This window comes from Mustela putorius, unplaced genomic scaffold, assembly GCF_011764305.1.
Source record: "Mustela putorius furo isolate JIRA1106 unplaced genomic scaffold, ASM1176430v1.1 tig00000743_pilon_pilon_pilon, whole genome shotgun sequence".
Lineage (NCBI taxonomy): Eukaryota > Metazoa > Chordata > Mammalia > Carnivora > Mustelidae > Mustela > Mustela putorius.
In genome coordinates, this window is record NW_025421464.1 from 6,790,340 (window position 1) to 6,816,327 (window position 25,988).

The 25,988-nt window shown below is 38.8% G+C and overlaps 1 protein-coding gene across 1 annotated transcript in view; it reads left to right on the forward strand.

The window, feature by feature from the left end:
* CTNNBL1 (catenin beta like 1) overlaps positions 1-25,988 on the forward strand; it is a 161,676-nt gene that overhangs the window by 62,426 nt on the left and 73,262 nt on the right. The window contains exons 6-10 of the mRNA XM_004746461.3: positions 2,020-2,113; positions 4,982-5,073; positions 13,124-13,196; positions 13,433-13,491; positions 14,995-15,143. Coding sequence (XP_004746518.1) covers positions 2,020-2,113; positions 4,982-5,073; positions 13,124-13,196; positions 13,433-13,491; positions 14,995-15,143 — 467 coding nt within the window. The remainder of the gene's footprint in view (positions 1-2,019; positions 2,114-4,981; positions 5,074-13,123; positions 13,197-13,432; positions 13,492-14,994; positions 15,144-25,988) is intronic.

The window sequence follows — 25,988 nt, forward strand, 5'->3', positions numbered from 1 at the left end:
TCAAGGAAAGGGGGAAAGTAGTGCAGATAAAGCAGCAATAAGCAATTGAAACGGGTGAAGCAGTTTGCAGAACCAACAAGCAGTGTGATACCCAGTGGATTTGCAGTGTCTGCTGCTTTAGGATTCAGGGAGATTATAAGTCAATCAGGGTGATTTAGGGAAAAACAAACTGTGACATGGTTCATATTTTCCCCCCAGATGTTTTTCTGTTTCCTCTCACATACTCAGATTGTCCAATTAATTAAGGAAAACATTGCAGTGGATTTCTTTGGTGAAGCTTTTGCTGGCTGTGAGATTTGAGAGTGAGATTGTATATCTCCTTGGGATAAGAGGGGAAAACAGCTCATTCTTGTATTTACGGGCACCCTCAATTCTGGCATCAGTATCCCCTCAGATCTGCAGCTAGTGTCTTGCATTGCTCTTCACAGTAGAAAGGGCAGAGCCTAGAAAATTCTACCTTGTTTATGATTGAGGTTCACAAATCAGTCAATAATTGCAGGTTTTCCCCCCTTGCCAGCTGCTTTCTTTAAGTGTCACCAGGAGTGGAGGCCTTATTTCAAGATCTGTCTCTCTTGCCATTGTTCCATCCTCCGGCTCAGTTTGAGCTGTGTCATAGGGTATCTTATACACAGGTGCTCAGGCAGTATCAGCTGAGTGAGCTGATACGTTTCCGTATCTCTCCTTTCTTTTCCCCCTCCCCAGAGTGACAGGGTATGATTGGAAAAAATAGATGCTTAGAGTCCGTCACTTCTGCCCCAACCTTTGTGGCATTGGCCAGGCTAGCTATCCTCTCTGGACCTTTTTTGGTCACCTATAAGAGCTGTGAGGATGCGTGATAGCAAATGGAACAGTTTCTATAAAAGACCTGATTGCAGTACACAAAGTAAGTGTTTTCTCAGTTTATTTGAATTTAACAAAATGACTGATTATCTGTCATGTACCATAGCATTGCACTACCCTTGGAAGAGTATGCCAGGGTGGGAAATCCTCCCGTTTGCTAAGGGAGGCAGTCAGAGAGGATATACCACAGACACACGGCAGGTTTTATTTTCCTGTGCAGGTTACTGACTGGCTACTGATGAGAAAGTTATTACCAGGTGGGTAATCACTTCTTGATTCTGCGTTTCCTTAGTTACCTTCCTGGGTTTGCATAAGGGTTACCCAAAGGGCAGTATCCCTAAGAATACAGATTGTGTGCAGAGGGAAGCATGAGGTAGTATAAGTGTTATTTCACCAAAGAAGAAAGGTTGATTTTTGCTTTTCTTCTACTGCCCAGTAGCCATTTGGTCTTCGCTAAGCTGTTAATCTTTGAATATCAGCTCTGTGACATGGCTACTGAAAGTTTTCTATAAGGTTGTATGAATTAAATTAGAGAAATTTAATTGCTGTTCTATGTGTTACGTGTAATACAAATGTCAGGCATTTTATTACGTTAATACTCTTCTCAAGAAGGAATTAGAAATTCATCAGAAGTAATAGTTTCATAAAAGCTTAACACAGAACGTTAGGAATGTTTTGAGTTTAACCCTAAATTTTGAGGTCAGTGTAAAGTATGGCAAATAAACTTCCCAACTAAATATCTCTTGGTGCTGTGGTCTAGAAACATGATTTTGACTTGAACAAACTATTGACCCGATTTAAGATGGCACTTCTGCAAGGTGTTTGTTTAAATTCCACAGGGAAGTAGAAAGAGCAGTGAACTTGATTTCAGAAGGCCTGGGTTCAAGTGCTAGCGCTGATACTCACCAGCTTTGTAACCTTGAACTTTACTTTGTCTCCTTAAGCTTAGATTTACTCATCTTAAGTTAGGGGTAAGGAAGCCTGCCCTTTCTTTGTCTTGGGGTCACTTCAAGACCCAAAGAGGTAATGGGATGGAAGAGCACACTGTAAACCATGGATGGTTTACAGTTGATTTGTTCTTTTGTTGGTGCAGGTGAGAAGAAAGTATGGGAATGGGAACATTTTGGGACTGTTCTGTGACTTGTATCCCTCTCTCCCCTTGCTCCCCTGTTGCTGAAGGTGGATGGGCAGGTGGTGGCCCTGCTAGTGCAGAATCTGGAGCGCCTGGATGAGTCCGTGAAAGAAGAGGCGGATGGTGTCCACAACACTCTAGGTGAGGGGCAGGGCAACCAGTGATCTGAGACCTTTGTGTTTGTTTGGGGGTTCGGTGCTCATTTCTTTCTTCCTTCATAATAGAGTCAACAGCAGTGGTGTTTTCTTTCCTTCTAGTCCCAGACTGCTTTTCCAGAAATGAAGACCCTTGTGTAAATTTCATATAACCGCAGCTTTGCTTTGGCTTGCAAGTAATAAAAGCAGAAATCCACTAAGTCGGGTAACTTCCTGGACAAAAACTGGCCCCTTTTAGCAGACCTCTGCCTCCAAATGTTAGGGTCATGTCTGTGCAGGATGAATTTTTTTAATTTTTAAAATTTTTTTAGCTTTAGAAAGTATATATTTTACTATTTTTAATCTCTCTATATTGGTTTTTCTTCCTATTCCCTTCAGTGGGACTACAAACTTTGGAACAGTGGAATACCTTTATAAGACAGTTTATTTGGAAAACAGTTAAGTGTGTCTTTGTCTTCTTATGTGTAGTTTGCCACATGAACCAAATTGAAATATTGCTGTTAACTTGGATGCACTTTCCTCATATGTTAATTTAAGTGGGTGTCTTTGCTGTATTTCCCTTCCTCCTCTTCAAATCTCCCAGATCTTTTCCCCTGCAAAGTTGCTGAACCATTATCCTATTTAAAATTGTGCTTTTGAGTAGTCCTCTTTATCACTGGTCATTGTCTTATTTAAAAAAAAATAAAGGTGACATATCTTAAGCAGAGCTTGAGAAACGAATGAAGTCCAGCTGAAGCAGAAATTTTGATGAGATTAGATTTTTCTCTCAGCTCTTTTTGTCTACCACAGATTTCTCTTGTAATTTTATACTCTCTTCTGTGAGCATTATCATAAAGAAGAGGGAAGACATATCACCGAGGGAATAAGAGAAGAGAGAACACAACAATCTAACTTTGGGGTTGGCTTTAGTCTAGAGCTAGAATTTAGCGTTACCATCTGTTAGCCTAATGCTGGATTTTGCTGGATAGAAAGCTTATCAAAAGTTTTAACTGATGGGCGCCTGGGTAGCTCAGTGGGTTACACTGCTGCCTTCAGATCAGGTCATGATCTCAGGGTCCTGGGATCAAGTCCCGCATCAGGCTCTCTGCTTGGCAGGGAGCCTGCTTCCCTTCCTCTCTCTCTGCCTGCCTCTCTGCTTACTTGTGATCTCTCTCTGTCAAATAAATACATAAAATCTTTAAAAAAAAAAAAAAAGTTTTAACTGAATGTTAATAAAAAGGGCCTGGTGTAATGAAAAAAGCCCCAGGCTTGCTGTCTGTAGAGATCTGTCTGGTTTCAGCATGGTCACCTACCAGCAGCTCAGGAGATCCATCCCACTCTCATTTATTGAGCACCTGCTGTTTGTGAGGCACTGGGCTAGGCACTGGAGTAGATTAAAGATGAATTGGGCATGGTCTTAACTCTGGGAGAGTCTTGATCGGAAAGAAAAAATAATACAGGGTGACAAATGGGATAATAGTCAGTGGAGAACAGTGTGGAAGTGAGGAAAGGCCTCCAAAGGCAGCTGAATGGGGCAGAGTATGAAGACAGGTACGTTTTGACTGAGAAATGTGAGAAGGACCCTTGGGTGGGAGAGAGTCACAGTTGCAAAGCCAGGAGTGGGCGTGGACTGGGGAAAGAGTAGAGATGTATTGTGGCAGTGAGAGGTAGCAGTAGTGGAAGATGGGACAGGAGGCATGAGTTTGCCCAACGGTGGAAGACCTTGTAAACTGAGGCAGGATGATTGGATTTGACTGTAGTGAGCAACAGGAAGCCATCTAAAGTGTAAGCAGAGGAATCAGATAAGGGCATTGGAGATTAAAATGAATGAGTTGATTTTCCCAGGAAATGTGAAAAAGTAACTTAGGGTATTGTGATGATCCTTGCCTCTCCTGAGTCTCTTACTACTCTGCTAACCTGGCTTTGTATTCCATGCCCTGAGGAGGCTGCCCACTGAGTCTTTTAACTTGCCACTGGCTGACAAGGGCAGAGGAGTGAAGATGAACAAGAGGCATGGTGATTTCTTTATCCCTTTCTCCTTCAAAACTCAGATCTGATGTCTGGGCATTGGGCTTAGAGAACGTGGAACTAACTATGTCTCCTTTATAATGTAACATATCCTAGGATATGGAGCAGAAGGGGCCCTGAAAGAAATGAAAACATTGGATGTGTTAGAATGGAACTGAAGGGGGTTTTTAAAAATATCCCCCTTTTTAGTATCATAGTCGTGTAATAATTTTTTTCTTTTGGCATCCTAAGTTTTAATTTTCTATTAAGCAGCAATTTGACCATTGTAGGAGATAGCAAGACCAATTATATTTGCTTCGAGTACCTGACAGTTACCTCTGCCGGCATGGCCTTTCCCCTCTGTGCACTTTATTTTGTGCAATTAAGAGGATCATGCTTTCCTCCTTTGCTGTATCCAGAGAAAGAGAAATGAAAGTGAATGAATCAGAAAGGGAAGAGACTGAATTCACCATCCCATTTTTTTCCTAGGCTTCCTGCCTAGTCCCGTCTCTTCAGTTACGGGTCTCTGGGACCCCAGTGCAATGAGTTAAGAAGGCCTTCCCGGGCAGATACCCACATTTCCCTGTGTTCTGCTCTGGGGTTGTTCCCTATGAGCGCAGAACATCTATCACATTCCTTTTGTGAATTTCATCATTTTCATTATGAGTTTTACTTGCAACATTACTTGAATTGAAAACAAACCATAGCATCTCCCTGGTTAATCTAATAATGACAACATAGCATCTGGCTGGGAGGAATACAGGAAGTGGGAAGAGGAATATGGTGTCTGTCATGGGCAGGGAAGCTGGCTTGTTGCAGATGGAAACAAAATTGCCCTTCCAAATGACTGGTGTCTGTCTCCCTTTAGCTATTGTGGAAAACATGGCAGAGTTCCGGCCTGAGATGTGTACCGAGGCTGCCCAGCAGGGTCTTCTGCAGTGGCTGTTGAAGAGGCTGAAGGTCAGTTTGGGTTGTGGGATGGCACCACCACCCTTTGCTCTGGGTCTGGCTGAAGCTGGCTCACCCACACTGATGTTTGTCCCTTTTGCTGTGGGATCTAGTTTGGAAATCTTCACTAGAAGATCCCTTTTGTCTTTTTCTGCTTTTCCTTTGTTTGTTTTAAAAGAAGAGGCTTTAAAAGTAGGCTTTAATACCTCCGAAAATATTTAAAACATTTTGTAAATACAAATAAATTCGTGTGGTACAGAATGCCTTCTGTAAAAGTAAAAGCTCTTCTTAGTAGAGTCCTTCTAGTTCCGCTTGCCAGAGACAGCCACTGTTAACAATATTTTACCTATCCTTCCAGAAGTTTTCTGTGTATCTAGGAGTGTGTGTGTTTCACAAATAGAATTATACAATATTTTATTTTGCAAGTTGGCTTTTTCAGTGAACTAATAGCTGCCTAGTAGTCTGTTTTATGCATATACCAAAATTAATTTAGCCATTCCCCCTTTTTATAACACTTACTCACTGCCGTATAACAATCTTCTACTGTTACAAGCAGTGCTATAGTGACTATTCTCATATACACATACACATTTTTTTTCTTGCACACTTCTTTTAGTTTATCTGTAGGATAAATTCCTGGAATTAGAATTGATAGAGATCAAAGGATATACACATTAACATTTTTGGTGGGTATTGCAAAGTTGTTCTGTGTAAGGGTGCCCCACTGATTTGAGAGTATCTATTTCCCCTAGCAACGTTGGGTACTATCAGTCTTAAAATTTTGTTAATCTGCTAAATGAAAACGGGTTTTTTTTTTTAATTTTGGAATTTTAAAATCAGGGAAAGAATATTGGCTTCTACATGTTTGTTAGATATTTGTATTCAACTCTTTTAATTTACTATTATCCTTTGTGCATATTTATATTTCTGTTAGATTATTTATTCTCTTTTCTTCTTAGGGTAGTCCCTTTGACTATCTTTTTAACAATTAGTGCTGTCCCATAGAGTAAATGAGGAATAAGTGGCAAGAGCTTCTCTTAAAAGAGTAGTTTTAACCAAAGGCATGATGGGAGGCAGTTTGGGATTGCTTATATGCTACTGAAATGGTTAGCAAGCAAGGATTCCCAGCTTTTCTGTGAGAAGGAGGCATTTGTTCATAGATAGAATGATTCTCTAAGTGTTCATGGCCTTGCTATGCTTCAGAGCGTCACAGAGATCCAGAAAGTCTGAGGTACGTCAGGATGTCAGGTCAGATTTACCCCCCCCCCCCCATTGTCTTGGCAGGACTCAGAAAGAATGTTCTGCCTAAGAGGGCATATGCCCAATGATTACCCTTCTTTCTGACCATCTAGGTCTTCCCCAATCCTACTTTAAATAAGTTAAATACCATTTGTTTCCATGAAATCTGTAACAACACAGATTATATAGCATGACTTGAATGTATTCATATTCAGCTCGTCTAGATACTTCCATCAGTGGGAATGGGCACATTTGCCTGGCAGACTATAAACTCAGTGCCTATTTCAGTAGATTGCAACTCCCTTTACACACACACACACACACACACACACACACCCCTACCTTTTAGGGGAAAAAAAAATCAGGTCTGGTTAATTCATGCATTGTCATCTTTGCAACTTCCTTGACCTCTTCTCATGAGTCTCCATGTCTTTGGTTTTAAGGGCTAGAACTGTTTCCCCATGTAATTCTCAGTTTTTTCTTTCCTCAACATTCACACATTTTTATTCTCCAAAGCCTTAAAACATTTGGGGAGTGAGGAGTGGAGGGGAGGAAAGTAGGACACAGAGTTGAGGGGATGGGATAGATTACAGGGACCTGAGCTGTTCATGGGGTGGCCATAGGTGAGAGCTCCAATGGTAAAATATACAAAACAATCCAATGACTTTTGTCTCTGAAATCAAGACCAATTCCTTTTAGTTCCTTGAGACTTCAGGGATCCTTCATTAAACCAGGATGTCAGGCCTCCTCTGCCCTTCGAAAGGTATTGACACTTACCAGTCTTTTTTGAATTTGTAACAGGAAGGAAAATTGAGACCTTTGGGGGTTTAGCTTGGATTATATTACCCTAATGAGAGTAAAGAGTCCCACTTCACAGTCTAGCAAGCTGGTGACTCTTGCCTTTTAGGCACAATGTTTATGTAATCCTCAGGGCATAAATAGCCATGTTGCTGTCTCTAAAACCGTTTTTTCAAGGTTTCAGGGTATCTAAACATTAAAATGCTATTCAGTTATTTTACTAGTAAGCAAGTGCCCTTAGAAAAATCCTGTGCTGCCCAGATCTTTAAGAAGAATCCTGCTTAAGTATGAGGCCAGCACGAAGGCATGTTTTTTAAAAAACAATGCCTTGCTCTTTTTTCTCATCATCTAGGACAGTGCTTGCTGTAACTTTCACTGTCATAAACATTGAATCTGAGTGCTGGGCATAGACCCTGATTTTTACCAGCAGAGCTCTAAAAAATTCAGATTTCCATGGGGCGCCTGGGTGGCTTAGTTAGTTAAACGTCTGCTGCATCAGCTGAGGTCATGATCCTGGAGTCCCAGGATCCAGCCCCGCTCAGCAGGGAGTCTGCTTCTCCCACTGACCCTCCCCATCTTGTGCACACTCTCTCATACACTCTGTCTCTCTCAAATAAATACACTCTTAAAAAAACAAAACAAAACCAGTTTCCCAGACCCATTGTCTAGTCTCTGTCTTTGGCATATTTTAGAGAATTTCCGCCTATGATGCTAATGGACAGCCCTCACTGATACCCTCTGTTCTCTGGAGATATGAACATTACTGTTAGCCATTTTTATTCTGCTCTACTCCTGCACTAGATTTAATATTCCATTTTCAGTGTGCCATTCCCTATTCCAGAACCTTCCTCTACAAGATGCTGATGACTTCTCCACCAGAGCCCACCTTCTCTGCCTACTTTTAAAGTCCCCTTATACCTGGCCTAGTCTGACTTTTTCATTTCTCCCTTTTTAAACATTATTATTGCCTTTCAGGCCTTATTACCTTTCAGGCATCTTTTTTTACCTACCATCTGCTCTGCAAAGGTCAGAATGATTTTGACCTCTGTATCTGTTGTGTTGTTCATGCTCCTCTTTCCACCAGGAATGACTCCTGTCTTTCTTATGTACTTCTCAGGTATACACAGCCTTCATTAACCAGTTTAAATCCCTAATCTTCCACGTAGCCACCATCATTTTTAGAACTGAAAGAAAATTTATAACTTCCATTGCAAATTAAAAAAAAATCAAGACAGATCGAGTCCCGAATCGGGCTTCTTGCTCGGCGGGGAGCCTGCTTCTCTCTCTGCCTCTGCCTGCCACTCTGTCTGCTTGTGCGCTCTATCTATCTCTGATAAATAAATAAATAAAAATCTTAAAAAAATAAATAAAATAAAAGCAAGGACTGGGTCTCCATTATTTTTGCTTCTCTCAGTTGTTCTTAAGGTGTGGTTTCCCTGGCAACTTGTTAAAAATGCAAATTATTGAACCCACCCCTTCACCCACTTACTCCACCCCTCCTGGGTGAGACTAGTAATCAGTTTTAAGAAGCCCTCCAGGTGAGTTGGAGGTAGGTTAACATCTGAGAACACCATAGTTTATGTTGCCTTTTAAGCCCTGTTCTTTAACTGATCATCCTGTATTTATTCAGTAGTCTTTGAGTAATTCTTTAGTGAGTGGCACCTTGATGAGTCCTCTTTTTGTGCTGGTAGCCTAGCAGTATATAGAGATACGGATTTCTTCATCCATTAAGTGAAATGTCACTAATTTGTGCTAATGAGGATGAAACCCACTGCAGACCGATTGCATTAAATGGGTTAGCAGGTGAGCAGATAACAGGATTGTGAGTGAGACTATCACAGTTCATTTTTATGGAGAATACAAGCCTTTAGGACGTTGTGTACTATTGAAAATAATGCCCAAACCCAAAGTTTTATTTTTCCTTTTCTAAAGAAACAAAATTAGGATTCTCTTTGTTTCCCAGTGATGTCAGTGTTTCAGAAACAGTTGCAACATTCAGCATATGAGCTAACGGATTGAGAACTGGCTACACGATACTACATGTACAACTGGTTGATGAGAAGTTCTTAGCCTCCTATGACCAGGAGCTGGGATTTTACAGGGCACAATCTGCTTCAGCAGTTGTACAGAGCTGTGGATATGTCTGAACCTGCCCCATGTGTTCCAGGTACCAGAGGTGAGCTGCAGAAATAACCTGCAGCTTCTGGCTGCGGGTGGTAGCATAATTGTTTTGTACTTTCCAAAAAAGCAGCAGTTCCCAGAAAGGTGAAGTTTAATTTTATTCAAGGCTGGTACATGCTGAGTACAAACCTATGCTTGACTCTGTAATTACTCTGACAGCTGAAAGATTTAGGATCACCAGGCTCCTGGATAGAAGAGAGCCCCCAGAAGCTTCAAGTCCCATTGGTTAACTTTGCAAACTCCGAGAGACCATACCTCCAAACTGAATTCTCCTTTCTCCTGATGTCCACTAACTATCCTTGTAATTTGTCACTTTGATATTTTGTAAGCTTGGAGGCCATCATCTCTGGCTGATACTTAAGTAGAAATAAAACTTCCTTGGTGACTTTTTGTCTTTGGTTAGACGTGAAGGATTAGACTCCTTCCTTCCCACCAGTCCCACCATTTCTTTTATTTCTTTACCACAAAAGTAAAATACTTGGTTGTCATTATCATCACCATTAAGTTTTTCCCATCTGATACAAGTGTCATGTGTTGGCTGTTGGCTGTTGATTATATGGGAAGTGTTATTCTGGATACCTCACATATATTATTTCTGATCCTTACGCCCTTCCAAGTGGGTGCTCCTGTCCTCAGTTTACAGTTATTGGAACAATTCTACAGAAGGGAAGTGATTGTCCTAACCCCACAGGAATTACATGGCAGAGCCTGTGACAGTTGGGCATGGGTATCTCCAAAGCCTTCCCCTCTTGTCAAGGTACTTTCCAGCTGGTACCCATTTCAGGCTCTGAAGCATTTTAGGGCTCAGTATTGTGGAGTTATGGGGTCTAATCATTTGACTTTCTAATTAGATTCCTCCTTCATGCCAGTTTTTCAAAGAACCTTTATTTTAACAGAAAAAGTGATGAAATTATTATTTTGATTTTTAAAAATTTACTTTGGGCACATTGGAAACTCCTTGAAGTGTCACAGCAAAAGCTGGAGATTTCCTGGGGGACTCCTTCTCAGTAGAGGGGAACTAGCTGTTGGGTACCTGTGATATATAAGCTGGTTAATTTAATCCAACTACCCCCTGAGGAAATTATTACTTATTTTTACTTAACATAAGAGAAATTGGGCAAGAGAGGCAAAATAATTTGGCCAAGATCATGTAGCTGGAAACCATTAAGGCTGAGATTCTAGCCTGGATATTTCTGATTCCAGTCATTAGAAAAACTTCTAGTACTTAATTTATGTTAGGTACTTCCATACTATAACCTTATTTATTTCTCATAGTAACTCTCCTGATGTTATGTTATCTTTTATTATTTTATTTTTATTAGGCTGTTATTTTATTATTTGCTTTTTACAGATAAGGAAACTTTAAGAAAACTTAAGATCGAGATACATTTCTTGGGTCATAGATGTCCACTCTCCGTTCCTGGTGCCCTGGATGTCTTAGGAATTTCGTTTTTACGTGTTTACATGAAACTGTGCCTCTATGCCAGAGACCTAACAATCATGTTTATTAAGTAGTTAGATCCAAATGATTTAATACATATTTATGTCCTAACAATTTAGTAGCCATTTGAAAAAATAATACACATGAATTAAAAGAAAAAATATTTTTATTTTATACTTAAAGACCGCAGTTACTTATTAATAAATGTGTGTGCCTTTTGAGTGCTGCACAACTTCTAAAGCCTTGGAATATAGTTGAACACCACTACCCTCATTCCTGCTCCATACTGATTTTCACACAGTTCTTTTATTACAGCAACCACCAAAAACCAGCTTCACAAAGACAGGATGTCATCAAAAGAGTATACCTGGAGCTAGTAGTTAATGCAGTGTTCAACACATGTCATATGTCACTGTGCTTTCTTTGGAAATTTTAAAGTACCCTGCAGTGCCCCTGTGAGTTGAGTTTGACACCCTAGGTACCTTGGCACACAGTTTGGGAACTGCAGATTTTGTCTCATGTAGGTAGTACATGCTCATGAGTCAAACCTAGGTGCATCAATCCTAGATTGATATTCTTCTCTTTTTTTTCTTTAACAGGACCATATTACTTTCTAAAATTAATTTTAATTCAGTGTAATATTTTTTAAATGCCATTAACAATGGACAAGGTTCACGTCTAATTCACATCTAATTCAAGGTTCACGTGTGCTTTCGTGTTTATTTCTTTGTCTTGCATACAGCAGATGCCCAGCAAATACTTGTTGAAAAACAAAAAGAAAATCTCCCCCTCATCTTGGAGATAAGATTTATAAAATCAAATAAAAGACAAGAGGCATCGAAAACACAGAAAGGCTGTGAGATCTTTTGGCTTCTTTTAGTTAAGTGCATCTTGTTTCAAACAAGAACCCTCGTCCTTGAAAAACTGCATATAAGTGAAGTGGTGTGGCTTAAGTCATTTAAAATACCAATACTTATAATTTAAATAATTTTGGATAAGTAATTTTATTAACAAATTCTTGATTCTGATAGAGATGCTTACCCCTTGGCTTATCACCATGTTTTCATTTTCATAAAACTGTTTTCCTTAAAGTGAAACACACTACAAATTGCATTTAAACCCTGGCTGTTATACTGAATTTCTTGAAACAAGGCCTCAAGCTTGCCCAGGGAGCATACCCTGCAGTCAGTACACGTAAGACTTTGCATTAACGGATCTTTTAACCTAAGATGGTCAGCTTCCTGAAACCCTGTGGGGTGCACTTAGGCTTGACGAGAAAGACGTGCATAGGAAACTGAAAAGTTGCTGGGTGTTGCTTCATTAGGGGCCACTCTTCCTTCTTAAGTACAAAATCAATGTCCAGACAGAACTGGGAATAGCTCTGAGGTGATGGAGGTGTTAGCTCTAAGATGAACACTTCCCTGTCCTTTCCAGGTACAGAAATGATTTGTCATTTCAAAAACCTGGGTGGGTAGCAAAGCTGCTGCTGATTAACAATTGTTGTGTATGTGCCTGCATTTTAAGGATCAAGGGACAGTAAATAAAATCACGTCAATGAGGTTTGCTCTTCTCTGTGCACCTTTATCCAAAGGAGCCTTATTAGTGGTGAGATATTCGCATCTCGCTACGGAAGCAACAATATGGACAGCCATAAAAGATAGTCTCTGCAGTAGATATGTCCCCTCTGAAACACCAAGTAGCAGAGCATGCAGCAGGGAAAGAATTGTGGGTAGTAATTTGGGTGTTAAAATATTAACACATTTCTGCATTTTTAATGTGGTTTCCTTTTTAAATAGTAGGCAGATTATGGCACACGAGCAGATAGGTTTATGATTTCAAATTAAATTTTAAGCATTAAAAAAAATCCAAAAGGAACTACTTTGTTATAAATACATTGAGCTATTCTAAACAAGAACTTGCTTTCTTTTCACCTTCTCTGATCATCTGTCAGCCTAATTTTATGATTGTAATATGTGAGCAAAGCTTCAAAATGGATTTTAGTTTAAAATTTCAAAACTTTCAGTCATTCCTCTAGTTCACATTTCAGTATATACTGTGTGCTAGACAGCAGTCCCTGGACTCAAAATGGGGAATCTGGGAAGGCTTCACTGAGGAGGTGACTTTCATACCTGGGCATGAGCAATGTGAGAGCCGTTGTGTCCATCTGCCATTTATGGTTTTACTATGTAGTATTTGAGTCTGATCTCTTGAGAGCAGAGGCAGGCTTTTCTCCTTTCTTTTCTTTTCTTTTCTTTTTTTTTTTTTTTTTTAACCTTTAACCTGCCTTTTTGCTTTCTAACGTCTACTTTCTAACTCAGATCCTAGTTTTTGTGAAAAATTCATCTTGGGGAAGGAAGCAAGGCCCCTTAATGTTTTTTTCTCATCTCTCCTATTTCCCCACAGGCAAAGATGCCTTTCGATGCCAACAAACTGTATTGTAGCGAAGTGCTGGCCATATTGCTCCAGGACAATGATGGTGAGACTCCCTCTCGGTATTGATATTCTGTTAGGATAGGAGCCAGCCTTGTTTCAGATCATGACAGCGAGCTCTCTTGCCTTTGGCATCCCCTTGCTCTCCCTCTCGCTCTCTGTGCAGCTTTTGTACTCTGTCAAGCTGTATTGATTTTGTTTGCTGATGTATCAGTGTTAGACGGCTGTAAAATCTGACAGTTAGCTTCATTTTTTTCTTCCTCTATTTTTTTCCTCTTTTAGAAAACAGGGAATTGCTTGGGGAGCTGGATGGAATCGATGTGCTTCTTCAGCAGTTATCCGTGAGTAATTCTTATGCTTCCTGTCTGCCATGAAGATACATGGCCTGCTTTAAAGGGGAGGTGGAGCTGGAAATTGTGGGAAGAAATAGGCCATGTGATGCAAGCCATATGGAGTATGTTGGCAGGTTTGAGGTTACAGTGGAGCTACGTAGTTTGCCTCCCTTTCTTAGTCATTTGCTCTTTATGCCCAGATACCACTGTGTATCTGCTGTGGATTTTCTCCGTCTTCTGATATTGGTCAATTCAGAAGAGGTGTGCTTCCTGCTTAAGTGTATATTCTTGGGCCGAGAATACCAAATTATTTCCAATTGACCCACTCCCGAGATTTTTCACTTCCTTTCCTTTTAATCTCCCAGTAAAATGGATTCTCTCCATTTAGAATCCTCATAAGCTCAAGGAGTCCAAGTTCCAGTGCAGTGGGATGGAGGTCACAGAGGAGGATAGGGAAAGATGTGGTTCTAGAGGCTGGAATAAGAAATTAGAAAATGCCATTTTCTCATTGTAAGACATGTAAATCTACTTGAAATGTTCTGCTGGCATTCTGAAAATACTGTTAAGATTTCTTCTAACAAATCTCATCTGTGCTATTCCAAAACCCAGACTGAAAATAGACCATTTGGATAAACTCTTGAGTGTTGGGAGTGTCTGAGATGTCAGTTTGCATACAGCTGCCATCTTGGTGCCAGCAGCAGAGTGGCTTGGCCTCCACCCCAAAAAATAGAGCTTTGAAATATGAATCTGTTTCCAGTTTTCTGGGAAGGTGCTTAGTCCTGTTCTGCAAGATTATTGATCATTTCGTAGTAGAGTCTATGGGTATGTATATACTGTTAAAAGGCTTTCCTCTTAACATGCCATATATGTCTGGCAAAGACAAAACGTCTGCTTTCAGCTCTTTCCCTGACTTCGAGCCACAGCTGCTGTGTGAGGCAGTTCAGTAGCCCCAATGGTTAGAAAATTCTTCCTCGGGTCGTGGCCCTTCCGGATTGTGGTTTCTTTTAGAAGGAGTAGAATAAGTCATGGTTCAGCTGGGCAAATAGAGGGCTTTTGAGGTAGCTGGCAAAGTTGTTTTTTGTCCTGGAGGTGGTGGTTTCAGCTGTATATGCCTTTTATAGAATAGTCTGTATCTGTGTTCTATTTCACAGAAAAAGGGCTTTGTTGGTTCGTTGTTGCTGTTGATTTTTTTTAATCTTTTTTTTTTTTTTTTTTTTTTTTTTTTTTTTTTTTAATCTGCCTCCTTGAAGCCATCAGTCACTCATGGGCCCAGTAGTCAGTTGAGTGTTTTGTTTTTTTGTATGAACTGATAGCTATCTAATACCTGTGACTCAGAAAGTCCAAAAGTCCAGGTTCTCTAACATGGAAGCTGCTGAGAATCTTGTTGGATGAGCTTCTGCTTCCTCAATTGTTGGGGTTGTCAGGACAAACAGACTTTGGAAACTGTTGAGTGCTAGCTGATGAAAGACATTCTCTTATGGCTCTGTGCTTTCTGGTGTCTTCACTTGACAGGTGTTTAAAAGACACAATCCAAGCACTGCTGAGGAGCAGGAGATGATGGAGAACCTGTTTGATTCACTCTGTTCCTGCCTAATGCTCAGTTCCAATCGTGAACGCTTCCTGAAGGGTGAGGGTCTGCAGCTGATGAATCTCATGCTCAGGTAGGTTTATCTCTTAGTCCTCTGTTTTTTCTGTCCAGCTCCTCACTGTTAGCCCAAATTCCAGAACACATGTCCATGGTCTTTGAGTCCATTGAGTTTCTTAGATGTGAAAAACAGTTAGGCCTTCAGGGGTGGGTGTGTGCATGGGCATGTGCCTCTGTGTGTGGGGTGGGGGGGGTTCGGGTTAGGGTATGTAAGTAGAAGGTACATTTTGGTCTGTTTGTGCCCTGTTGTGTCAGTTGGTGATACGACCGCTCCATTGAAGGGAAATGTCTTTTTGCTCCTTCTCTTACTGTGTTGGTTTTGGGAAATCTAGTCATGACCTTCTAAACATAACCTATGTTAATTTTTAAACTTTGTATCACATATAGACCTATCAATGCCATATGTTTGTCTGTATTTTTCTTATTGACAAAATATCATTTTTTATTTATACATATTTTTCATTATATATTATTTTCTATAAATTGCACATGAGCTATGTGGCTAGTATAGGAGATATGAAAATGTGAAAGTTCTAGAACTTTTCTTTATAGATCTTATTATTGATGTTCTAATTCCTTAAGGTATTTAAAATGGATATCATATTTAGTATATTTCATAGAATCCTACTGTTGGAAGTAAATGGGAGGTAGCTTATGTCAATAACTCTTGAGAAATCTGGCATGGAAGAAGGGTAGAGAAATGGGGGCAGGAGGTATGGTGACCAGAGTGTGGTGTGGGGTCAAGGAACCATTTTTTAAACTGAGAGCCACTAGAGCATGTTTGTATGGGTGGAAGACACTAGTCATTATTATTCTTAATGAAATTGAGCTGGAGTCTGCACTCTTAAAAGTTCTGTTCGTGAACATGCAAAACGCTGTTAAACTAGTTCTTTGAAAAAAATTTTTATAAATTCAATAAATATAGCTATTAAATATAATTTAGAATATAGACATGCAAAACTGCTGTTAAAATGCTGATAAGTGCTGTGCTTACAAAGAAAGGAAGAAGACCGGATTCTTGCCTCTAAGAAGCTAGAAAAACAGCTATCATATAAACACAGCCCAACTTTGGGTGTAGACTTCTTTCACTCTTTTTTTTTTCTTTCCTGTAATAATTTCCTTGTTTTTACCAGCTTTTTAGTCCTGTCACACATGTAATTTTCGATACTGTTTCTTTTTGAACTTAACATGGCATTTCCCATGAGGTGACATAATCTTCGTGAGAGTTTTCAATAAATGCATAATGGGCTCCAAGGAAATATAGCTTACTTAGTATTCTGTTGGTGATATTGAGACTGTTTCCGTTGTTTTGATATTGTAGTAAATTCTACAATGATCATGTTTTTGTTTAAAACTGTTTTCACATTTAAGCTTATCAAGGCATATGTTTCTAAAATATCTTCTCTTTAGGCCTGTGGAGGGCTGGGGACACAGTAGACCTCTTCATTTGTCAGCGCACACCAGACCTGGGATTGATTGAAAATTCCCTTTGTGGAATTGCTCTAAAAAATCTTTTTTAAAGTGCAGAGTGGGGCATTGGAATTATTCGGAGGCCTTTAGTGTTCAGCTGATTTTTTGCTAGATTTATTCTCTTGAGTCTTTTGTTTGTTTATCTCCTTTACCCTTTTAATTGCCTGTCCTTTTGTTGAAATGACCCCATCGCCTCTCCAATAAATAGCATATAAAGAAGATGCATTTGGCTTCTTGGGCCTTTTAACCTTAAAACTGTACTCTACGGGGACTTTTCCCTAAGATTCTTAAAGGTCTGAACTGCCAGTGTCTGTGGATGGTTGAGCACAAATATGAAGTGATGTATTCCTGTAGCATATGGCTTGGTAATGTGCAGCAGTGGGGAGCTGAATAAATAACCAGAAATATGGATTATTCAAACAGGAATGCTGAGATTCTAGGAGCCTAATTAAAAAGGTGCTCCAAAAGCCTTAGAAACTGTACCTCTCTAGATCTCCTAACTTTTCATTTTTGAACGCTGAAGTTACTGTTAGATTAATTCTTTTGCATTAACTAGCTATTATAGCAGATTCAGCATTCCCTTTTTTCTCTTTCCCATGCTTCTTTGTTCTGTGTTTTTTTTCTTCTTCAGACTCCCAAGTGGAAAGTTTAATTGGGAGGGAATTTTTTCTCTCCTACTAGATTCATCCTGATCTAGCAAGAGCTGCCAAGTTGCTCTCTATCTAGAGAGAAGCCCGTTTAGGACTTGGAGGCTATAGTACCAGAAGTTCAGGAAAGTTCCTGTGGTTGCACTGTCCCTAAGTATTAGTCTTTACTATGATTCAGGCATTGAGCAGTCATGAAATGCCCTCCTGGAAAGGTGGCAGTGTGCTACAACATGGAAGAGTGGGCTTTGGGAGTTGAGGTCAGTGTAGTTTTGGAACATAGCTCTTTCACTTATTAGTGGATATTTGGTGAGTTACTCTAACCTTTCTGACCTCTAGCCCTTAGTTTTTCATCTGAAAAATGGGAGTAACAATGCCAAATTTGCAGGGATTTTATGGACATTAAATTACATGTAATGTGCCTGGGACAATTCTGTAGCTATTAAAACACCGATAAAGTACCATATTAACTCACTGTGTTAAGAGCTAGGCTTAATACAGAGAGGAACAAGACAGGATTCTTGCCTTCAAGAAACTCAGTCACTAGTGAAGGAGGCTGATGTTAAGTAATGGCAGTATAATTTAATATGTTAAATGAACCGTTCCTCTTAAGGGTTTGCATGTCTGTGAATTTTTTTTTTTACATTTCTGATTATTGATAAGCAAAGGTCATTAGCAAGATAGTCATTTACCCATACACATTATCACACATATACATATACTACCCAATTTAATATTTATCAACTTTATTGAAGCGTAATTTATTTATAATAAAACATGCCCATTTAAGTGTACAGTTTTAATTTTGACAGAAGCATCCATCTTTGTTTTCAACACAATGAAGATATGAAATGGCAATGTCCAATAGAAATGTAATGCAAGCAAGGTATATAGTTTTATATTTTACAGTAGCATGCTAAAAAGGTGAAAAGAAACACAGTTAATTTTAATAATACATTTTATTTAACCCAGTTTAATAGCCATGTAAAAACAAGTAATCAAAAATCAAAAAAATACTGCTGAGCCGTTTTACTTTTTTTCCTACTAAGTCTTTGAAATCTAGTGCATGTTTACATCTCAATTCAGTGCTAAATTTTCATAAAGTACTTGCTTTGTATCTAGATTTCATAAGATTTCTAGTTGAAAAGTAGATTCCCATACCTAAGTTTCTCCAAACCTACTTAAATATTTCCTAATAACTGAATCAAGTATCAGTATTTAAATTTAAATTTATTTAGTCCATGTTTTGTTTAGCTCGTGTCACTCAACACATTCTTTCTGAGATTCATTCATTTTGCATATATCAGTAATTTGGTTCTTATTCACTTTTAGCAGTATTCATTATATTTTTGCATTCCAGAGTATATCCGGTTTTTGTTTTTTTTTAAAGATTTTATTTATTTATTTGACAGAGAGAGATCACAAGTAGGCAGAGAGGCAGGCAGAGACAGAGGAGGAAGCAGGCTCCCTGCCAAGCGGAGAGCCCGATGTGGGGCTCGATCCCAGGACTCTGGGATCATGACCTGAGCCGAAGGCAGAGGCTTTAACCCACTGAGCCACCCAGGCGCCCCGAGTATATCCGTTTTTTAATTTAGTCACCTATTGATGAACATTTGGGTTGTTTACAGTGTCTTGCTATTATTAATAAAGCTGCTTTAAAGTCTTTAGATGAACATGTATTTTCATTTCTGTAGGGTAAATACCTAGGAGTGGAATGACTAGGTCATATTGGAAATGTAAGTTCACTATTAGAAACTACCAAGCTGTTTTCCAAAGTGGTTGTATCATTTTCTATTCCCCACCTCCCCACACACGCCAGCAAAGCATGAGAATTCCAGCATATCCTCCTTAATACTTGGTAATTAGGCTAAATTTCTTTAAGAATCTTCTCCCCCCATGTCACTTCCTCAGCCCTGTCCTTACACCCACCCACCCACTCACAGATGTTGAGAGTTAGGTTCTAGCATCCTGTCCTTTGCACTGTGGGAGCATTTACCATTCTGTGTGGAAGGCATCTGTTTGTCTCTGACTGTACTGGAAGACTCCTGAGAACAGAAACCAAGTCTTCCTCTTTTATCCCTAGCACCTAGTAATAGATAAATATTAGGTTGTAAATATTTTCTAAATGAGTGAGAGAAGGATCTGAGAAACATTTTTGATGTTTTAAATCATTGCGTTACAGAATTTCTAGCAAATCCTATTCAAAGACCCAAAGAATGAGGAGTGATTTATTAAAAGCTGTATAGTTGAGACTTCATTCTTCTGCCTAGATATATTTAGTCCTAGTTTTTTCTGTCAGATTTTTTTTAAAAAAGATTGATTGATTGATTGATTGATTGATTTGAGAGAGAGCAGGGAGAGGGGCAAGTGGGAGAGAGAGAAAATCCTCAAGCAGATTCCATGCTGAGCGCAGAGCCAGGTGCAGGGCTCCATCCCATGACCCTGAGATCATGACCTGAGCCAAAATCAGGAGTCAGCTGCTCAACTGACTGAGCCACACAGGTGCTCTTCCCTGTCAGATCAGGTTTTGAATCTGATCATCAAGACTCTGGGGAAGCCAGGCACTAGCTGCAATACTGGACTTGCTGCCCTGTTCGGCCCGTGCTCATGCTGTGCTGCAGAGAAGAAGCCAACACAAGTGTCCACACTTCACTTTATCTTCCTTTGGGACACTTGAACCTCTCAACACTCTTCCTCCATCATCCTCCAAGGTATTTCAGAGTTATGGTTAGGCATTCATTTTTTGTAACCTTTCTACTCAAGGTCCAGAGAATTCCTTCATGCAGATTCATAGTTTCTCAGCATTAGTTTATAGGGGCTGTAAGGAGGTCTACTATGCCTTTGCCTTTACTGGACAGGCCTTCTCCTCTGCTTTACCCTCCCACCCAGGTGTTAGTTTAGTTGTCCGGTGACTTTTTTTCACTCCCCTATGTTAAGAATGTTTGGATTTTACAGTACTCGACAGAATCAATAAGAAAAAAAAAAAAGCTTTTCATTTTTTGTTTTTCCTCTGTCAAAGGATAGACGAAGCATTTTGGAAAGGAAGAAAAGATTGTTGAGATGATATTTAAAAATGGAACTCATGCTTTGGAAAAACCCGCAGATAGCCATTCTAGCATCTAGGGAACCCCCCCCCAAAGGAATTTCTTATTTAGTCATAGTGTTTTGATAAGGAAGGAGAAAAGATGGAGTGAGGGTAGAAGGCGCAGAACCTCTTGGACAGAATATTCTGTGTGTGTGAACACACACACACACTGTGCTTTGAGTGTCAAGAGTTATGGCATAGGGAAGAGATGTGCATGGTCTTTGGCTAGTAGCAGAAGAGTTAAGATACGACTATGAACCAAGTGGTATTTTTGTAGTCAGGGATAGTGGAGAGAAAAAGACAATTTAGGGAAGTCACAATTTATTGTGAATTTAACAGAATGATCAGATTCAGAGAGTCCAGTTCAGAGAAATAAAACTAACTTATACTTATGGGGGAATGGCCATTATAGAATTTATCCAGACATGAGGGTAGAACTATACAAAGTCCTCTTTACCCTTGAATGGAGACTGATTTTCCATTTCTGCATTCTTGGTTATAGATGTCTCTCTGGTAAGATGATTGCTGCAAATAGATTTCAATATATCAGGTTTAATTATAGACTGTACTCCAAATCATTTGATTCCTGCCACCACAAAGCGCTTTTTTTAACAGTATGTCCTTGTTTCAAATGGTTCAGTGTTCTTTAAGAAACAACAAAGCCACTGGGAGACAGAAGAATTACATTGTCAGTTTCCTTGAAAATGTTGACATGAAGCTTATTACTTCTGTTGTAAAACCCTGTTCCAGTTAGAAAAAGAAGAGACCACTGAGATCCCAAGGGATGTGTACAAACGCAGCTTGGGGTTGTGTAGCAGAAACACAGTGAACCCGTCTTGGTTATTAACTGTATAGATGGGTGAAGAAAAAGAAAGAAAGAAAGAGAAGGGTACATAGACACATCCCTTTAGGAACCACCATTTTTTTCCCCCTGAGGTTTCTCAGTAAGATTTTCCTTAATCTAAAGAAAATCCTCCGACAAAGAAAACAAAAAAATGACGATGGTATACCATCTGCAAAGTCGGCTTTTGCAGGCCCAGTTCTGGATTGTGGGCTTGAACCAAAGTGTAAAGGTAGGCCGGCTGGCCTGGGAAACTTCTAAATCTTGGAATTTTATTCCCTTTGTTTTTACCTTGTTGTGTGTTGGTTTTATTCCTAATGAGCATGGGAAGGTCCAAACTCGGTTACATTTTTATTCTTGTGGTCCTTTTCAGGTTTTTGTTGTTTTTTTAAGAACTACAGCCTTTTCTTCTGACTTTCAGTCTCTGAAATTTAACTGAAAAAGCAAAATAATAATGCTGACATTTTAGAAATCAGTTGAGCTTCCTGGTGGGTTTGTATACAGTGTGTGCTCCAAGCTGCGTACTCACATCCTGCTTACTGTTTGTCCAGTGAGCAAGCGTTCCCTTTCCCCATTCACTGAGTATTATCATTCTTTCTTAGATGGATAATAGTAGTTTGCACCTGTTCTCTGGGAACCAGAAAAACGCTTCAAAGCACTAAGTAATCCTTCCGACAACCCTCCAGGCTGGTGTTACCTCTTCATAAATGGAAAGTGCCGTGGCTGGGAAGACAGATTAAACTGAAGCAAGATTACTTGGCAGGAAATGGTGAAGGACCTGTCGGAGCCCTTCCATCAGACTTCATTGCTGTTCATCATTCCAGGGCTGCTAAATTGTACATATTTAAAGTACATAGGTTGATGAGTTTGCAGCATGTGTCCACCTGTCATACCATCACTGCAAACATAGCAACAAACATATTTATTGTACCCAAATGTTTCCTTGGCCTCTTGGTAATCCATAACTCCTTTCCCTCCAGTTCAAGTCTCCAGGCAACCATTGATTTGCTTTCTGTCCATTATAGGTTAGTTTGCATTTTCTAGAACTTTATGTAAATGGAGTCATATAGTATGTACTCTTTTTTTTTTTTTGGCCTGGCGTATTTAACTAATTATTTCAAGATTCATTTCATGTATATCAGTAGTTTATTCCTTTTTCTTTGCTGGGTAGCATTCCATTTTGAATATATCACAGTTTATTCACTTGTTGATAGACATTTGGGTTTCTAGTTTTTTGCTCTAATGAACAAAGTTACGAATATTTAGGTACATATCTTTGAGTGTACATATTTTTCATTCCTCTTGGATAAATGCCTATGAGTTGAATGTCTGGGTCATATGATGGGAATATGGTTAACTTTTTAAGACACTATCTATCTGTTCTTACAAAATTGTTACTCCATACCATTTTTATATTCTCACCAGCAGTGTATAAACTTCATTTATTCCATATCCTCACTAATTCTTGGTTTGGTGATCAGTGTTTTTTGTTTTAGTCATTTTAATGGGTATGTATAGGTATCTTGTGCCTTTAATTTTCAATTCCCCTGTGGCTAATGGTAATGGACTTTTCCCATATGCTTATTTGGCACTCATACATCCAATTTGGTGTGGTGTCTTTTCAATCTCTTGCCCATTTTGGTGGGAGGAGGGGGAGTTGTTTGTCTTATTGTTGAATTATAACAGTTCTTTATATATCATGGATACAATCTTTTGTCAGATACATGTTTTACATATAGTTTCTCTGAACCCATAACTTGCTGCTTCCTTTTCATAGTTTTTTGAAAAGTTTAAAATTTTAATGAAATAATTTTTAAATTTATACCAATTTTTTTCCCCATTTGAGTAAACTTAGGTAGTCAGTGTCTTTCAAGGAATTCATTTTATCTTAGTGGTTGAACAAATTGGTATAAAGTTATTCATGAGTATTCCCTTATTTTTTAATATCTGTAGAATCTGTAGTGAGTGCTCTCCCTTATTCCCAATGTTGGCCACTGATGTCTTTTTTTCCTCATCAGGCTGGTTACCCATTTGGTTGATCTTGTCAGAGAATCAGGTTTTTCTTTATTGATTTATCTCCTGTTTTTTTGTTTGTTTGTTTGTTTGTTTCTATGATCATTATTTTTTTTCTTCTAATTATGTGGGAGTTCAGTTTGCTATTTTTCTGATTTCTCCAGGTGGTAATTGAATATCATTTAATTGAGATCTTATTTTTTAAAAGATTTATTTATTTATTTATTTATTTTAGAGAGAGAGCACACAACTCAGGGAAGGACACGGGGAGAGGAAGAGAGTCTCAAGCAGACTCCCCGCTGAGTCTAGAGCCTGATAGGGGACTTGATCTTACCACCTTGAGATCATGACCGGAGCCCAAATCAAGAGTTGACCTCTGAACCAATTGAACCACTCAAGAGTCCCAAGATCTTATTTTTTAATATGTTTGATGCTATAAATTCCTAATTGCTGCCTTAAGCCTTGTCACACACATATTGGTATGTTTTCAGTTCAAAATACTTTTATTTAGGGGCGCCTGGGTGGCTCATACAGTTAAGCATCTGTCTTCTGTTCAGGTCTTGATCCCAGGACCGTGCGACCAAGGCCCGAGTCGGGTTCCCTGCTCAACAGAGAGCCTGCTTTTCCCTCTCCCCCTGCTTGTGCCCTCTTGCTCTCTCTGTCAAATGAATAAATAAAATCTTTTAAAAAATACTTTTATTCAGTTCAAAGTACTTTCTGATTTATCTTTTCATTTCATCCTTGAACCATGAGTTATTTAGAAATGTATTATTTAGTTTCTAAATATTTGGGGATTTCCCAAATGATATTTCCGTTTTTTATTTCTACTTTAGTACCATTGTGGTCAGAGAACATTTATTAAAACTTGTTTTTAGCCCAGGACATAGTCTGTGTTGCTGAATATTCCACGTGCATCTGAAAAGAATGTTCTGTAAATATCAACTAGGTTAAGTTAATGGTGATGTTTAAGTCTTCTGTATCCTTACAGATTTTCTGTCTACTTATTCTATCAGTTATAAAAGGGGTGTTGAAACCTCTGACTATAACTGAATATGTCTGTTTCTCCTTTGAGTTCTGTCAGTTTTTACTTTATGTATTTGGAAATTCTTTTAGGTGCTTAAACATTTAGGAGTATATGCTGTCTTGTTTAATTGTATCTTTCATCATTATGAAATAACTCTCTTTATCCCTGTTAATGTCCCTTGATCTGAAATCTGCTTTGTTTGATATTAGTGTAGCCACCACAACTTTCTCTTGATTACTATAGGCATACTACATCTTTTACCATCTATCACTGAGTAAATTTTGTCACTCCTCTATTCATATTTGAAGCCCTAATTCCCAAGGTGGCTGTATCTGGACATAGGGCCTTTAAGATGGTAATTAAGGCTATATAGGGTCATAAGGATAGGTCCATAATCCAGTAGAATTGGTGGTCTTATGAGAAGAGGCATCATCAGGAATATGGGTACACAGAAAAAAGGCTGTGGGAGGACATGTTGAGAAGACAGCCATCTGCAAGCCTATGTGTCTTTATATTTAAAATACGGACTTTTTTTGTAGGCAGTATTACATTGGAGTCTTCTGTAACAATTTCTGCCTTTTAATTGAGATGTTTATGCCATTTACATTTTTGCTTTGTTGCCTTCTTTTTTAAAAAATTTTATTTAGTTAAGATTTTGTTTCCTAAGTAATCTCTACTCCCAGTGTGGGCCCGAACTCATAATCCTGGGATCAAGAGTCAGTTGCTGTACCAACTGAGCCAGCCAGGTGCCCCACGTCTGCCCTCCTTTAACTTAACATTTTTTATTAATCCATGTTATTTTCTTGGGTGGTTTCTTAGCTCTTTGTCTTTGCTTTTTTAGTGGTTGTTTTTAAATTTATAGTATACATCTTTAATGTATACAGTCTGTCTTCAGGTAGTAGTATACCATTTCATCTATAGTATAAGGACTTTGCAACAATAAACTTCCATTTCTTCTGGTTTTTGTGCTATTGTTGTCATATATTTTACTTCTATGTATGTTATAAATATCAATACGTATTGTTTTATCTTTCTGTTTAAATAATCAATATCTTTTATAGAGTTTTTTTAAAGTTAGAAAAAATCTTTTATTTTTACCAACACATTTGCGATCACCCAGTGCTCTTTGAGAATTCTTTGTATAGATTCAGATTTTCATCTGGTATGAGTTTCTTTCTTCCCAAATGATGTCCTTCAACATCTCTTGTAGTGCTGGTCTATTGGTGATGACTTTCATCAGCTTGGTTATGTCTAAAATAATATTTGCCTTCACCTTTGAATGATATTTTCATATATAGAATAGAATTCTGTTTTAATAGAGTTTTGTTTTGTTTTGTTTTCATTCAGTTCTCTTAACAACATTGCTTCACTGTCTTCTGGATTGCATGGTTAGCTTTGAGAAGTCTGCTGTCATTCTTATGTTAGTTCTTCTGTATGTAATGGTGTCCCCTTTTGTCTGGATGTTTTTAGGATCCTCTCTTTTGCTGATTTTGAGCAGTCTGGTTATGAGGTACCTTGATGTAATTTCCTTCATGTCTCTTGGGTGTGGGCTTCATTGAGTGTCTTGGATCTATGAGCTTATAGATCTCATCAATAGTGGAAATTTTTGAAATCACTGGGATTTTCAATTTTTTTTTCCTGTCCCCGTCCTCCTGTCAAGAACTCCAATTACATGTGTATTAAGCTATTTGAAGTTGTCCAACCACCATTCACTGGTAATCTATTAATTAATTTCAGTCTTTTCTTTCTTAATGTGTTTTAGTTTCTATTATGTATTCAAGCTC